This window comes from Dromiciops gliroides, chromosome 1 (genome assembly GCF_019393635.1).
Source record: "Dromiciops gliroides isolate mDroGli1 chromosome 1, mDroGli1.pri, whole genome shotgun sequence".
Classification (NCBI taxonomy): Eukaryota; Metazoa; Chordata; class Mammalia; order Microbiotheria; family Microbiotheriidae; genus Dromiciops; species Dromiciops gliroides.
Window position 1 is genome coordinate 387,443,814 of NC_057861.1, and position 18,032 is coordinate 387,461,845.

The 18,032-nt window shown below is 37.0% G+C and overlaps 1 protein-coding gene across 1 annotated transcript; it reads right to left on the minus strand.

The window, feature by feature from the left end:
- Positions 1-314: 314 nt before the first annotated feature.
- Positions 315-1,328, minus strand: LOC122749572 (60S ribosomal protein L27a-like). The gene is given in 3 exon segments (XM_043996007.1): positions 315-512; positions 515-799; positions 1,140-1,328. Coding segments are annotated over 3 exon segments (672 nt in total).
- Between the last annotated feature and the right edge of the window lie 16,704 nt (positions 1,329-18,032).

Sequence of the window (18,032 nt, forward strand, 5' to 3'; positions counted from 1 at the left end):
TCCTGAACTTTGGACGAAGCCTGCAATTAATTCTCCTACCTTTGCAGTTGATTCTCTAGAATTCTCTACCAATACCAGATCTTCTGCAAACCATTCTACTTTGGCTGCTCAGGACCTCAGTGAACTCCTTCAATTTCGGCTTCTTTTCCTCTTCCGAAGTGTTCGGGTACAACATCGAATTCTTCCCTTGATAGTGGGCACCCTGCTTTCACCCTCACCGTTTGGGGATAGTTTCTCCTCGATCTCCATTACAAATGAATCTTGCCAATTTCATATATAGATATTAATTTTCATATACGTATGCACCTATCAGGCTATACATTTACTTGATTTTCTTTTATTTTTAATAAAGACACTTGTTTTCTTTGATAACATTGGTTTTCTGCCACAAGGACACAAGCTCCCCCGACACCCTTAATCTTTTCCTCTGCTCTTCTGCTGAAGAATTTTGCCTTCACGATGACTGGCTGCTTGGGGACTTTCCCTTTTCCTAGGACTTTGCAGTACCCCGCGAGGGAACGACACCAAGGATAGGGGCAAGCCCTTCCTTGCTTTTGGCAGCATCAATCCCGGTCTGCTCACTGACCAGTGTCCATAGCTTATCAAGGTTGACGGTTGGGCAGTAGCTTTGGTTCTTCTTCAAGTGGGAATGCCTCATACCCACTTTCCTGAAGTCACCTGGATGGTATTTGTCGAAGCTGATGCTGTGATGGTGCAACCCTCCTGCATTCCCGCCACCTCTGGGGTGCTTTCGGATACTTAGCGACACGCCCACGGAGCATCCGCGTCTTCGCACCCGCTGCAAAAGAGAAAAGCTTGATTTTCCAATCAACATTTTTCTTTTTCGTCTTAAGTTCCAAGTGTTATCTCTCCCTTCCCTTTGCCCCTCCAGATGCCCTAAGCAATAGGGCGTGCGTTCTACCTTTCCAGTGACCTACAAAAAAAGCCGTATTAATCATTTTGTACACGAGGACTTGAATCAAAGAAGGAATGAAAGTGAAAAACGCCATGCTTCAGTCTCTGTTCCCTCAATATCAGTTCTTTCTTTGGAGGTGGATAGTAGTAGGCTTGCACATAAGTTCTTTGGGATTCTCTTTTAACTTTGTCTTGCTGAGAATGAGTTAAGTCATTCACTGTACTTCATCAATTAATACTGGTGTCTCCATGTACCATGCCCTCTGGGTTCTGCTCACTTCACCACACATCAGTTCATCCACGTCTTTCCAGGCCTTTTGAAAATCATCCTGCCTCTCATTTCTTACAGCACAAGAATATTCCCTCACCATCCTATACACAGCTTGTTTCGCCAGTCTCCAACTGATGGGCATTGCCTTGCTTTCCAATTCTGAGCCACCACAAAAAGAACTCCATACATACACATACACATACACATATTTTTGTACCAATCAGGTCGTTTTCCGTTTGGGGGGGGGGGATGTCTTTACAATATCAACCTGGCAGTCATTTATGGATCAAGGTTTAGGCACAATTCTCTAGCCTTTGGGCCTAGTTCCAAATGGCTCTCCAGGATGGTTGGATGTGTTCACAACTCCACCAACAGTGGATGAGCATCCCAGTTTTCACACTTACCCTGCCCACTCTGATAGGTGTGAGGTGATAACTCAGAATAATTGTAATTGACATTTCTTTGGTCAATAGGGATCCAGAGCATTTTTGTTTTGATTGACTAGAGATAGCTTTGCTTTCTTTCCCTACAAACTGCCCTTTCAGGACCTCAGACAACTTATCAATTGGTAAATGACTTGTATTTGCACGAATTTGACTCCATTTTCCCTCTGTTTGAGAAAGGAGGCCATGATCAGAGATATTTGTTTCCAAAAACTCTTTCCCAGTTTTCTGCTTCCCTTCAATTCTTGGCGACTTTAGGTTTGTCTGTACAAACTCTTTTTAATTTTATATCATCTAAATGATCTAGCTGCGCTTTTGTATTGCTCTCCATCTCTTGTTTGGTGCCCAATTCTTCCTCTGTTCATCAATGGGACAAACTATTGCATGCTCTCTCTCCACTGGATCACGGGATCACTCATTAGGTGTAAATCACCTATTCATTTGGACTTTATTTTAGTGTATGGTGTGAGATGTGGGTCCACACCCACTCACTGCCACGCTGTATTCCGTTTCACCAGCAGTTTTTGTCAAATAATGAGTTTTTGTTCTAAAACCTTGGGTCTATTGGTTTCTCTTAAACTGGATTTCTACTTTCCAAAGAAGAATCCTATTCTTCAGTGAGCTTTGGCACATCCTTTTTTCATTTGGCCAGTTTTATTTGTGAAGGAGTTGTGTTCTTCAGTCAACGTGGGTGCTTCCTTGACCAAGCTGTTGACCCTCTTCCTCTTCTCATGATTTCTTTGCCAACTTTTTCTACCAGCTCTCCAACCAGAATGATCACATCCCTTTTGAGCTCTCCCAAGAGGATATTTTGGTCTTGAAACCAATCCTTCTTCCCCCTTGAAGCTTCTAATGTAGGCATTTGGACCATGTTGTGCTGCTCTGAATTGATGTTTGGGGTTTCCCTGTAGCCATAGTCGCCTCCTATGGTGAGGGTCCTTTTGTGTTTGTTATTTCTCTTTTCGCCTCTATGGGGCCTTGTAAAGTGCTATTGACTATTTTTTCATGGTTCTCTTTCATTGCTCTCATTTCTTTTCCAAATTTTTCTTCTGCTTCTCTTATTTGCTTTTTAAAGTCCTTTTTAAAGGTCTTCCAGGAATTCTTTTTTTTTTTTTTGGAGAGTTTCGGGGCAATGAGGGTTAAGTGACTTGTCTAGGGTCACACAGCTAAGAAGTGTCAAGTGTCTGAGGCCAGATTTGAACTCAGGTACTCCTGAATCGAGGGCTGATGCTTTATTCAGTGTGCCATCTAGCTGCCCATCTTCCAGGAATTCTTGTTTGGCTTGAGACCAATTTACATTTTTCTTTGAGACTCTATGCATAGCCATTTTGTTACTATTGTCCTCCTCTAAGTTTATGCCTTAATCTTCCTCATTACCGTAGTAACTCTCTAGAGTCAAGCTTTTTTCATTTTGCTTTTTGGGAGGTTTTTTGCTCATTTTAAAGCATTTGGGGGTGATTGCTGTTTTTATTAGAGAGTCGGTCTCTATTCTTGCACTGCCCCAAATTTTTGTGTGGAGGTTCTTGATCTCACTGGTGGCTTTGCCTGGACAGTAGGCCTTAGGTACCTGCTTCTTCTATAAATTGTGCTTCCCTTCTGACTGTTAATGGGGGATTGGCCTCTTTTTTAGCTTCCCTGAGGTATGGGCTGGCTTTCTCTAGGGGTGGTGTCCTGGTGCTGGGTTTCTATGGTAACAGTGTCACTCTGCTTGCAGGCCCCGGAATACTAATTTTCTGGCAGATCTTCCAGAAGGTTGGAGCCTACTGCTGCTGGTTTGGTTTAGGAAAAGAGTCTCTCTTCTGGTAGCTCCCAGGGGTGAGATCTTGCTATTGGCCAGCTCCTGGTCAGCTGTGGGGTCAATTCTTTCCTAGTGGTTTGTGCTGGGGGTAAGGTGGCTGGTGAAGTTCCCTGATATGCTGCCCAGACTGCTCACTTCCCTAGGGGCCTACAGGTTTGCAGAAGGGTGGGGCCTGGCTGGTGGATTGTTCTCTTGCTTCTGCATACTTTGCTTTCTATCATGTTATGGAAATATTCCCAGTTTCCTCTGAAACTGTGCATTTCCTTATTTCTTATGGTGCAGCAATAATCCATTACATTCATATGCAACAATTTGTTTAGCCATTTCCCAATAGGAGGACACACTTTTAACTTCCAAATTTTGGCTACTACAAAAAGAACTGCAATAAATATTTTGGAGACAGAAATGGCAATGAACTCCAGTATCTTTGCCAAGAAAACTCTAAACAGGGCCACAAAGAGTTTGACGCAATGGAAAAATGACTGAGCAAGAAATAAATAATTTTGCACATTTTGATCTTTTCTCCTCTTTCTCTGATTTCTTTGGGGTTCTAAGCCTATTCTTTTGGGCCATAGTTTCAAATTGCTTTCTAGGATGTTTGGCCAATTCATATTTCCACCAACAGGTTGTTTTCCCATGGCCCCCATTTTGTTTTTCTTTGCTAGTCTGATAGGTATTAGGTACAATGTAAAAGTGCTTTAATTTGCTTCCCCCTAATTAACAGTGATTGGAACATGATTGTTGATAGTTTGACTATCTTCCTTTGAAAACTGCTTGTTCACACCTTTTAAAATGTTTCTGTTGTATAAATGGTACAAATTCAACTTGCTCATAGTGTACAATCTTTTTAACCTCTCTAATATGTTGCTATAACCTATATACTACAATTTTATTTAACATTTTGGAATCAATGTAAATTAGTATTATTGGTCTATAGTTTTCTTTCTCTGCTTTATCTTTCCTGATATATGATTTTACTTTCCATATGATACCACATCATATTTAGATTATAGAAAAATATTAGAAGGGTCTTTTTTTTTCCCTTTGGGAGTACATTTATGGCTTGCCTGATTTCTTTTTCTGATACTGGGTTATTGAAATAATCTATTTTTTCTTTTGTTAACCTGGATATTTTATATTTTTAAAGTATTTATCTATTTCCTCCAAATTGTCAGTTTTATTGACACATAGGTAAACTAGTTTCTGGTAATTTCCTTTATTTCCTCTTTAAATCCTTTTTCATTTTTTTTTTTTTTAGTGAGGCAATTGGGGTTAAGTGACTTGCCCAGGGTCACACAGCTAGTAAGTGTTAAGTGTCTGAGGCCATATTTGAACTCAGGTACTCCTGACTCCAGGGCTGGTGCTCTATCCACTGCACCACCTAGCCGCCCCCTTTTTCATTTTTGAGACAATGCCTCCCCTCCCTCCACCTATTAAAAATAATATTAATTAAATTTATGTCTTTTCTTTTTTTTTAAAGCTCCTTATTTTATTTATTTATTTATTGGTGAGGCAATTGGGGTATGTGATTTGCCCAGAGTCACACAGTTAATAAGTGTTAAGTGTCTGAGGCCGGATTTGAACTCAGGTCCTCCTGAATCCAGGGCCGGTGCTCTATCCACTGCACCAACTAGCTGCTCCTAAAGCTCCTTATTTTATTTATCAATTTGATGGTCTTTTTTCTTTCAATTTTATTAATCCCTTCTTTAATTTTCAGAATTTCTTTGTTATTTAGAGATTTTAAAATTTGTTCTTTATCAGGTTTTAAGTTGCATGCATAACTTGCTTTTTCTCTTTTGTTGATCAAATCACTTAGTAACATATATTTTCTTTTTTTTTAAGTAATAAAGTATTTTATCTTTTTCCCATTACATGTAAAGCTAGTTCTCAACTTTTGTCTATACAAGCTTTCCAATTTCAGATTTTTCTCCCTCCCTGCCCTCCCTCCCCCCTCCCCTAGACAGCAGGTAATCTGATATTGGTTATAAATACATACATATATATATATATGTATATATACACACACATAATAACATTAAACATATTTCTGCATTAGTCATGTTATAAGAGAAAAATCAGAGCAATGACAAAAAACCTCAAAATAGAAAAACAAAAGCACCAAAACCCAAAAAAATAGTATGGTTCATTCAGCATCTATACTCCACAGTTCTTTTTTTTGTTTTTTTTTCCTGGATTTGGAGATCCTCTTCTATCATGAATTCCCTGAAACTCTTCTGTACCATTGCATTGGTGAGAAGAATATAGTCCATCACAGTAGATCAACACACAATGTTGATGATACTGTGTACAATGTTCTTCTGGCTCTGCTCATCTCACTCATCATCAGCCCACGCAAGACCCTCCAGGTTTCTCTGAACTCCTCCTGCTCATCATTTCTTACAGCAAAATAGTATTCCATTATATTCATATACCACAACTTGTCCAGCCATTCCCTGATTGATGGGCATCCCCTCAACTTCCAATTCCTTGCGACCACATACAGAGCAGGTATAAACATTTTTGTACATGTGGGTCCCTCTCGCCTTTCTATGATGTCTTTGGGAAAAAGACCCAAAAGTGGTATTGCTGGGTCAAAGGGTATGCACAGCTTTATCACCCTTTGGTCATAATTCCAAAGTGCTCCCCAGAATGGTTGGATCAGTTCACAGCTCCATCAACAATGCATTAGTGTGGGCAGCTAGATGGCCTAGTGGTTAAAGCACCGGCCCTGGATTCAGAAGGACCTGAGTTCAAATCCGGCCTCAGACACTTGACACTTACTAGCTGTGTGACCCTGGGCAAGTCACTTAACCCCCATTGCCTTTAAAAAAAAAAGTTTTGGGCAGCTAGGTGGCACAGTGGATAAAGCACTGGCCCTGGATTCAGGAGGACCTGAGTTCAAATGTGGCCTCAGACACTTACTAGCTGTGTGACCCTGGGCAATTTACTTAACCCCCATTGCCCCGCCAAAAAAAAAAAAAAAAAAAAGATGGATTGGACTAGAGAGCCACTAAAGGACCTTCCAATTCTCAAATTTGGGGGCAGCTAGGTGGCGCAGTGGATAAAGCACAGGCCCTGGAATCAGGAGTACCTGAGTTCAAATCCGGCCTCAGACACTTGATACTAGCTGTGTGACCCTGGGCAAGTCACTTAACCCCCATTGCCCCGCAAAAAAAAAACAAAAAAAACCCAATGCATTAGTGTTCCCATTTTTCCACAGCTTCTCCAACATTTATTATTTTCCTTTTTTTGTCATTTTAGCCAATCTGATAGGTGTCAGGTGGTACCTCAGAGTTGTTTTAATTTGCATCTCTCTAATCATTAGAGATTTAGAGCATTTTTTCATATGGGAATAGATAGCTTTGGTTTTTTCATCAGAAAACTGCCTGTTCATATCCTTTGACCATTTCTCAATTGGGGAATGACTTGGATTCTTATAAATTTGATTTAGTTCCCTATATATTTTAGAAATGAGGTCTTTATCAGAAGTACTGGCCATAAAAATTGTTTCCCAGCCTTCTGCTTCCCTTCTAATTTTGGATGCATTGCTTCTGTTTCTACAAAAATTTTTTAATTTAATGTAATCAAAATAATCCATTTTGCATTTTATAATATTCTCTATCTCTTGTTTGGTCATAAACTGTTTTCCTTTCCTAAGATCTGATAGGTAGACTATTCCTTTCTCTCCTACTTTACCTATGGTATCACCTCTTATGTCTAAATCATGTATCCATTTTGACCTTATTTTAGTAAAAGGTGTCAGATGTTGGTTTATGCCTAATTTCTGCCATACTATCTTCCAGTTTCCCAGCAGTTTTTGTCAAATACTGAGTTCCTATCCCAGAAGCTGGAGTCTTTGGGTTTATTAAACACTACATTACTAGTGTCATTTACTACCATGTTTACTGTGCCTAGCCTATTCCATTGATCCTCCACTCTATTTCTTAGCCAGTACCAGATAGTTTTGATGACTGCTGCTGTATAGTAAAGCTCCAGGTTTGGTACCGCTAACCCACCTTCCTGTGAATTTTTTTTCATTATTTCCCTGGATATTCTTGATTTTTTGTTTTTCCAGATGAATTTTGTTATTATTTTTTCTAGCTCTATAAAATAATTTTTAGGTAGTCTGATTGGTATGGCACTGAATAAGTAAATTAATTTAGGTAGTATTGTCATTTTTATTATATTAGCTCTGCCTATCCATGAGCAATTGATATCTTTCCAATTATTTAGATCTGATTTGATTTGTGTGAAGAGTATTTGGTAGTTGTGTTCATAGAGTTCCTGGGTTTGTCTTGGCAAGTAGACTCCCAAGTATTTTATATTATCTACCGTTACTTTAAATGGAATTTCTCTTTCTATCTCTTGCTGCTGGATTTTGTTGGTCATGTATAGAAATGCTGATCATTTATGTGGATTTATTTTATAACCTGCTACTTTGCTAAAAGTTGTTAATAGTTTTAAGTAATTTTTGAGTTGATTCTCTAGGATTCTCTAAGTATACCATCATATCATCTGCAAAGAGTGATAGTTTTGTTTCCTCCTTGACTATTCTAATTCCTTTAATTCTTTTTTCTTCTCTGATTGCTAAAGATAACATTTCTAGTACAATATTAAATAATAGGGGTGATAATGGACATCCCTGTTTCGCCCTTGATCTTATTGGGAAGGCCTCTAATTTATCTCCATTGCATATAATACTTGCTGATGGTTTTAGGTAGATACTGTTTATTATTTTAAGGAAAGCTCCACCTATTCCTAAGCTCTCTAGTGTGTTTATTAGGAATGGGTGCTGTATTTTGTCAAAAGCTTTCTCTGCATCTATTGAGATAATCATATGATTCTGGTTGTTTTTCTTATTGATGTGGTTGATTATGTTAATAGTTTTCCTAATGTTGAACCAGCCCTGCATTCCTGGTATAAATCCCACGTGGTCATAGTGTATTATCCTGGTGATCACTTGCTGTAATCTCCTTGCTAATATCTTATTTGAGATTTTAGCATCAATATTCATTAGGGAAATTGGTCTATAATTTTCTTTCTCTGTTTTTGCTTTGCCTGGTTCTGGTAGCAACACCATATTTGTGTCATAAAACAAATTTGGTAGAACTCCTTCTTCACCTATTTTTTCAAATAATTTGTATAATATTGGAATTAATTGTTCTTTAAATGTTTGGTAAAATTTACCTGTAAACCCATCTGGCCCTGGGGATTTTTTCTTAGGGAGTTCATTAATGGCTTGTTCAATTTCTTTTTCTAATATGGGTTTATTTAAGGATTTTATTTCATCTTCAGTTAACCTGGGCAGTTTGTATTTGTGTAAATATTCATCCATTTCATTTAGATTGTCAAATTTATTGGCATAGAGTTGGGCAAAATCATTCCTAATTATTGATTTAATTTCCATTTCATTTGTGGTAACATCATCCTTTTCATTTTTGATACTGGTAATTTGGTTTTCGTCTTTCTTTTTTAAATCAAATTAACCAATAATTTATCTATTTTATTGTTTTTTTTTCATAAAACCAGCTCTTAGTTTTATTGATTAATTCTATAGTTTGTTTGTTTGTTTGTTTTTTTGCTTTCAATCTTATTAATTTCTCCTTTAATTTTCAGGATCTCTAGTTTAGTATCTAATTGGGGATTTCTAATTTGTTCTTTTTCTAGCTTTTTAAGTTGCATGCCCAATTCATTAATCTCCTCTTTCTCTGTTTTTATTCATGTAAGTATTTAGAGCTATAAATTTTCCCCTAAGCACTGCTTTGGCTGCATCCCATAAATTTTGGTATGTTGTCTCATTATTGTCATTCTCTTGGATATAGTTATTGATTGTTTCTATGATTTGTTGTTTGGCCCATTCATTCTTTAGAATGAAATTATTTAGTTTCCAATTGATTTTCATTCTACTTTTCCCTGGCTCTTTCTTACATGTAATTTTTATTGCATCATGATCTAAGAAGGATGCTTTTACTATTTCTGACTTTCTACATTTGACTATGATGGTTTTGTGCCCTGATACATGGTCAATTTTTGAAAATGTGCCATGTACTGCTGAGAAAAAGGTATATTCCTTTCTATCTCCATTCAATTTTCTCCAGATATCTATCATGTCTAACTTTTCTAGTAATCTATTCACCTCTTTCACTTCTTTCTTATTTATTTTTTGGCTAGATTTATCTAATTCTGAGAGGGGGAGATTCAGATCCCCCACTAGTATAGTATTACCGTCTAATTCCTCTTGTAACTCATTTAACTTCTCCTCTAAGAATTTGGATGCCATACCACTTGGCACATACATATTTAATATTGATATTACTTCATCATCTATAGTACCTTTTAGCAAGATGTAGTTTCCTTCCTTATGTCTTTTAATGAGATCTATTTTTGCCTGCACTTTGTCTGAGATAAGGATTGCTACCCCTGCTTTTTTCACTTTAGCTGAAGCATAATATATTCTGCTCAAACCTTTTACCTTTACTCTGTGTGTATCTCTCTGCTTCAAATGTGTTTCTTGTAAACAGCATATTGTAGGATTCTGGTTTTTAATCCACTCTGCAATTCGCTTCCATTTTATAGCAGAGTTCATCCCATTCACATTCACTATTACTGACTGTCTATTCCCCTCCATTCTATTTACCCCCTTTGTACTTCCCCCCCTTCTTTCACCCTATTCCTCCTCACCGACGATTTACTTCTTACCCCTGCCTCCCCCAATCTGCCCTCCCTTTTTATCACCCCCCCTCTCTTTTCTTTACCCTTTTCTCCCTTGCTTTTGTCCTCCCTTCTATCAGTCCCCCCTTTCCCTTCCCCTTTTGCTTCCTTAATGAATGAGCTAAGTTTCTTTATCCCAATGAATGTATATGTTATTCCCTCTTTGAATCAAATCTAATGAGAGTAGGGTTGAAACAATGTTCACCCCTCCTTTCTTTCCCTCTATTGTAATAGGTTTTTTTTTCACCTCTTCATATGATATAATTCACCCCAATCCACCTCCCCTTTCCTCTCCTACCCATAGACTCCCTTTTTAACCCCTTAATTTTCTTTGTATCATCACATCAAAGACAATTTATATTTATACCCTCTGTGTAAAGTCCTTCTCTCTGCCCAAATACATTTACAGTTCTTAAGAGTTATGAGTATTATCTTCCTGTGTAAGGATATAAACAGTTTAACCTAATTGAGTAACCTTTTTTTCCCCTCTGTTTACCTTTTTAAACTTCTCTTGAGTCTTGTATGTTAAGATAGAATTTTCTATTCAGTTCTGGTCTTTTCATCAGGAAAGATCGAAAGTCCCCAATGTCATTGAATGTCCATCTTTTCCCCTGAAAGAGAATGAACATTTTTGCTGGGTAATAGATTCTTGGCTGCAATCCAAGCTCCTTTGCCTTCTGGAATATCATATTCTAAGCCTTGTGGTCCTTTAATGTTGAAGCTGCCAGGTCCTGAGCAATCCTGACTGTGGCTGCATGATATTTAAATTGCTTCTTTCTGGCTGCTTGGAGTATTTTCTCCTTCACCTGATAATTCTGGAATTTGGCTACAATATTCCTTGGAGTTTTCCTTTTGGAGTCTCTTTCAGGAGGTGATCCATGGATTCTTTCAATGATGATTTTATCCTCTGATTCTATGATATCAGGGCAGTTCTCCTTAATAATTTCCTGGAATATGGTGTATAGATTCTTTTTCTGGTCATGGCTTTCAGGCAGTCCAATGATTCTCAAATTGTCTCTCCTGGATCTGTTTTCCAGATCAGTTGTCTTTCCAATGAGGTATTTCACATTTTCTTCTATTTTTTCATTCTTTTGATTCTGCTTGACTGATTCCTGGTGTCTCATGGATTCCTTATCTTCCAACTGACCAATTTTAATTTTTAAGGCATTGTTTTCTTCAGTGAAATTATGCTCTTTTTTTTCTATTTGGCCAATTTTTGTGCTTCCTTTTCCAAGCTGCTGATTCTTTTTTATAGTTTTCTTGTTTTGCTTTCATTTCTCTCCCCATTTTCTCTTCTACCTCTCTCAATTGATTTTTTAAATCCTTTTTGAGCTCTTCCAGGAAGGCTTTTTGTTCTTGAGACCAATTCATCTTCCCTCATGAGACTTCACATGTAGGCAATTTGAGGGTATTGTCCTCATCTGAGTTTGTGTTTGCTTCTTCCCTATTGATACAGAAGCTCTCTATGGAGAGGGTTCTTTTTTTGCTTCTTACTCATTATTGCAGCTTATTTATTTATTTTTTAAGTTAAGGTCTGCTCTGGGGGCACCAGGGTCCCTGTTTTGGGCTTCTTGTGCAGGGGTATAGGTGCTGTGTGGCTGGCTTTTTACTCTGATGCCTTTATAGTGTGTGCAGTTTGGCCCTCTGCACTTCCTGTCTGAGCGCATACTCAGTCAGTGTGCCTGTTCACGCCTGTCCTGTCCGTGGCCCTACAGCTGGCAACTTGCCCTCTCGGCTGGTACAGGTAGGTTTTTCCACTGTCCTTCTTGGGCACCAGATTTTTGAGCCAGGTTCCAGTGGCTTCAGTTGTTCGGCTGTAGCCCAAAGCTCCTGCTGACTTGCCCCAACCCCCTTGGCACTGGGCTGCTGCCCTGCGCTGGGCCTCCCTTTTGCCCGAGTCAGACCGACCTTTTCCTGAAGTCTTCTAAATTATCTCTGGTTGGAAGACTGTATCTCTGTCTCTTTGCAGGCTCTGTAGTTTCAGAATCCATCCAGAGGCTTGATTTAATGTTCTTTTTGAGGGGACAGAAGGAGAGCTCAGGCAGCTTGCTGATTTCTCTCTGCCATCTTGGCTCCGCCCTCCCATATTTTCTCCTAGAACTTCTTTATCTCTATCCTATACATTTTGGTATGTTGTCTCTTTATTATCATTTAATTATTTACATTTTCTGTTATGTTTATAAGGGGTTCTTTTCCCCATCAATTCTTTAGAATTAGGCTATCTAGTTACATTTTATTCTTTCTTTAAGGACCAATGGGTCCTTATTGAATATAATCTTCATTGCATTATGACCAGCAAATTATGTTTAGCATTTCTGCTTTTTTTCAATTTTTGGTGAGGTCTTTATGTCCAGATCCATGATCAATTTTTGTAAAGGTGCCATCTATAATTGAGAAATATATAAATTCTTTTCTATTCTCATACAAAATTCATGAATTTTATCATCTTTAATTTCTTTAAAGGTCTCTTTAGATACTTTATCTTTTTAATTTATCTTTTCTTTAGATTTTTCTGAGTCCAAAGGACATATATTAAGGTTGCCCACTATTATAATTTTACTATTTATTTTCCCTCCAATTTGATTAACTTTTCCATTAAGTTTTTAAATACTATGCTATAGGTGCACATATATTAATTCTGGTATTTATTAATTGTTAATGGTGATTTTAAGCATCATGTTATTGCGCTGCTTATCTCTTTTATTCTTGTTTATATTTATGATAGCTAAGTTGCACAGGGCCCAGAGTAAGGAAGACGTAGGTTAAATAAGCCTTGGGCACTTACTAGCTATGTGACCCAGAACAAGTGATTTAACTTCTGTTTGCCTCGGTTTCCTTATCTGTAAAGTAGGGATAATAATAGTGCCTACCTCCTAGGGTTGTTGTGAGGATAATAATTTTCTGAGGCAGCAAGCAATCAGAAATGGGTTATATGTAAAATATCACCATATTTGTCATTTTGTACAAGAAATGTGGTGCCATCTGATGCCATTATGATTCTTTGTTATCTAACTTTAACTCAGGAAGGGAAATTTAGGAAAGGAGATAGGCCCATGGGGTTTGAATAATGTATCCTGCCTACTGAGGAGGACGCATTATTCCTCTCAATTCTTCCTCTTTTTATTTCTTCATTTGTATCTCTCCTCACCCATTGTTCTCCTCCCATTACAAGTAAATCTTATCCACCATTTCTTCCATCTCCTGATCTAGACTTTGTTTAATCCATCATTGAAGGATCATCATTTGATACCCTTCTCCAGCTCCTATTGATAGAGTTACTACCTACATTCCCTCCACCACTCTAATAATTAAATTAATAATTAAGCAGGGAATTAGGCAGTGTATGACTAATAGAGCTGTCAGGGCACATAGGAGAAATAACCCCAATTGCTTCCACCAGCTTCCATTTAGCCATGAAAACTATCCACCCTCAAACCAAGAATTCCATTTCTGAACAGGTACATGAGCTACCTTCCTACATACAGCTTCATACAACTGAATACCTAATCCTGTCCCATAGGTATCTTTCAGGAGAAAAACTGGGGTCTAATTATCCCAATATAACATATACTTGTCCAATTCTTGGGGAGACACATATAAACAGTTTTTGGCCAAAAATCCAATAGTGTCCTTTCAAGACTGTTTTTGTTCCTTGGAAAATTCTATCTTTATCATATTGTTGGTAACAACCAACACAAGGAAATGATGTCAATAACTACCAAGATTATAACGGTAAACATGACTAACAGCATTAACTAATATCAAGTCTCTTTATAATTTCAGTTATGTATTCCCAATGTTAATTCAATGAGCAATTTCATCTTGGATCTCATATGTTCCATGTAGTCAGTTATCTGGTCTCTGGAACTCCTTTTCTTGGGGCAGTCTGGAAGATGTTTTGTCTCCAGGGCACTTTTTCAATGGATTCACTTCTCTGGTTTCAAATTACTTGTAGAGATTCTGTTAAAATCTCTTGCAAAACAGATCTTAATATAAACTGATATAGTTTCTCAAATTCTACTCCTCCAATAACTAGTCCATGTAGTAAAAACTACCTCAAACTTTATGGTTCTGCCCTTTTTATCAAAATCAAGGTCTCTTAGTTTACCTGAACCTTAAAAAATTTATAACATGGCTGTTCATAGCTTTATCTAACTCTGTATCTGACAAACATTATTAACAACAGGCCAAAGGGTTACCACTACCTTGATACATGTGAGCCATATGACCTAAATGTTTCAAAATGCCACAGAAGGAAGATTACATATATATCCATTTGACCTTATTTCTCTAAAAAATTTTCCTCAATGGTTTAAGATCTAATCCTCACATAAAACTTAGGTTACAGAATACCTTTGTAAGAAGATGACCACAAATGAACTTACATAAAAACTTAGTAAAGACTAAGGGTGACACTTAATTAGTTTCAGTTTTGGGGGGAGGGGGTGGAGTTTGTGGGTTTGGTTTTTTTTTTTTTTTTGGTGAGGCAATTGGGGTTAAGTGACTTGCCCAAGGTTACACAGCTAGTAAGTGTCAAGTGTCTGAGGCCGGATTTGAACTCAGGTCGTCCTGAATCCAGGGCTAGTGCTCTATCCACTGTGCCACCTAGCTGCCCTGACACTTAATTAGTTTCAAAACAGTTTATGTCAAGTAAGTTGTCTATAATAAACCATGTTTGTATTATAGGACATGCTTCACAGACAGGTGTTATTTCCATATTATATAATAAAGTTAAAGTTGATCTCTCCACAGGTGTAACAAAATATTCTATAAGTTACTTCCTTCTAAGAAAACTGGTTTCATTAAAATTATTTTTTTCAAAATAAGCTTGATATATTTCTGATTCAGTTTTAAAATACATAACTAAAAAGAGACAGATAACAAAGCTAAATGCTTATACATTCTAGTTGTTTAGAATCCAAAAGGGACTAGAATTTCTAGGCCAAATAGCTTGAATCTTATACCTGCATCTCACCAAGATTAACCTAGGGATAAAGAGACATTACTGTGTTCGTGCTGATCAAGTGACATGATTATAGGAATTTGCCATAAAAAAAAGAGAGAGAGAAAGCTCTAAGGGAATAATACATTGCCAAACTTCATGTCCACTCCAGGCAGAAGCTCTGCAGACAGCCAGGTATCTTGAGTCAGGCTCAAAATCAACAGTCAGCTAGATGGGACCCATATGACACATTGGGGAAACTGAGCCAGGAAAAATCTACCTCGGCTCTTGCCAAAGTCATTCTCCCAGCCTTTCCCATGATAGCCGACCATCTACTGCTAATCATGCTGTGTAAAATCTCTCAGGGTTGCTGGCATCGTGGCTGTTTACTGGCTCAGGAGTAATGTAGTATTCCTACAGTGACAATATTAATTAATGTCATAAATAGTCCTATAATGTCTTAAATAGCAAACTCAAACAATCAGTACTTCAAGTGAATTCACTTCTCAAGGATCATATATCCTAGGTAGCAAGCATTAACCATACTCTTACCTATGTTAATTTGATGCTTTTCATCCCTAAGTTAACACCAAACAAATGAATTTTCCTTGAGATGCTCAAAAACAAACAATAGTTGAAATAAGTGTAAACAATCCCAAATTGCATACCAGGAACAGACTAGAAAATGTGCTACTCAACCACAGAGGGTACTGCCCTCAGAATTCTTTAAAACTGAGAAAATCTTTGAGATGACTCAAAAACTCTACATGTGTTCTTACACATGTTCTAATTCCAAATAGTAATCATAGGTAAACTCTTATTTCCTATTAAGGTGATATAAGACAGTTCATAAGTTACCATTGTTCACTAGTATATCTTATACATATCAAATTCAGACACTAATTTAACTATTGCTTAATACCAATAATTTCATATCTAAACAGCAAGATCTTTCTCACCACTTATTACTTGCTATTGCTTTAGTATATATTTACTAACAAATTAATTCAATATCACAATATTTCCACTTTGTCTACCCTGATAGAAATTGTTTTTTCACCATAACTGATACAATTGTTCACTAATTTATACATTCTAAGAAAATCTAGAAACATTATACCTTAAAACATTAGGAATTTTTTACAACTTGAAACAAAAAACATTTATTTACCAACGATGTGTTCTTAATTCAATTGCATGCTTTTGCTCCACACTTTATATAACACTTGCCCTATGCCAAGCACTCTACAACCATGTGATCCCCACAACAATCCTGGCATGCAAACTCCATTATTATCCCCTTTACATAAAAGTAAATAAACTAAGACAGTTAGAACTTTCTTTGTGTCATACAGCTAGTAGATTTCTTAAGGCCAAATAACAAATATTTTATATTCAAGATTTGATAAAATAAGTGCATTAGCCAATAACCAGTATCTTTACCATATCTAATACTTACATAACATTAGATTTAATGCCTTCCTAGAGATTTATCCTAAAAGGTAGCTAGCTATGATTAAGTAGATGATTATTTGATTTTACTAGTAGGGAGCTGAAGACAAAAGTCTGAAAGTCATTCTTAGGACAGTATTGCCCAATGGTTAGAGACTGATTCTTCTTTTTTAATAAAAATCTTTTCTTTGTAACCTCTAGCTCTTAACAAAAAAGCAAATCACTGCACTTTACTGAGCATGTGGTTAGATCTTAAAGCCTTAAAATATAGCTGAGGATATTCTAAAAGTTTCTTACTATGCCCACTTTGTCTATTTTTATAATAGAAATATTCTATGAGAGTTATAAGCAGGACACATCAAAACTAAGAATGAAACCAAAAGAGAATATTCAGAGTCCCAGTAAAGCTTGCCCCTCAATTAATAAAGCCTCACAAATCACAGCAGGTTTAGACACAATTGTCATCAATATCAAATTGTCATTGCAACAAATAAACTTATAAATAAGATAGCAGGCCTTCTAACATCACAAAAGTGTTAATTGAACATATACCCAATATATCTTAAAATACCTATCTTTTGAGAAACTGCTTAAAAATTTTCCTGATATAAAAAGGAATATTTACCCAACTTTCATGAGATAAGATACTTTCATATGACAAATATATCTCTCTTATTCAATCCCCAAAGCCAGAAAGGAACCTTTAAGATCAGAATTTTCCAAGATTAAGTTGAAGTTAACTTTACCTTCTCTTTCATTAATTGCAGTGGGGAGGAATTTCAGATTCTTTAAAATTCTCTCAGTATCTCTTTTTTGTTTGTTTGTTTGAAATTACAGTATCCCAGATAACAATACAACTTCAGGAAGGCCAACAAAATAATCCAGCAGTTTTCAGCCAGACCACGTTTTTTATCTCCAGTTTTTTGTCTGCCTGTCTTTGAAGATTAGGAGCTGCTCTAAGGATTTCTAAGTCCCATTCCCCCCCCCCCCCCATGGAACACCAGGCTACTTTTCACAAATAAATCACATGAAACTTCCATATATTTCTCTCTCTTCCTGCCATTTTTTTTATATCATTGCATTGTGCTCATATTTTCTACTGACTACTTGCCATTATCTACAGAAACCTGCCTAGGCAAGAATAAGACCAGCCTTCCAGCACCCTCCCAGGAACCCCCAAACATAATAGCACACTCTCCTCAAATCACACACTCCTCAGTGTGTGCAGCAGACCACAGACTCAAAACAATATCAACTATAGTCCCAAAACATTTCATCAAGTTCTAAATCCACATTGGTATAAAGATCAATCACCAAAGATTACTTCTCTCTATAATAAGCGCTCCTACAAATTCTCAATAAGACCATCCCTTATCTAAGAATTTTACAAGCTCTTTTCTGGAAAGTTTACAAATTAAGGGGATTCCAGAAGGTCTTTTTCTGTGAATTTTTTTTTAATACAATAGTGTATCAGTTTTTCTCTTTATCTCCAAAATCAAT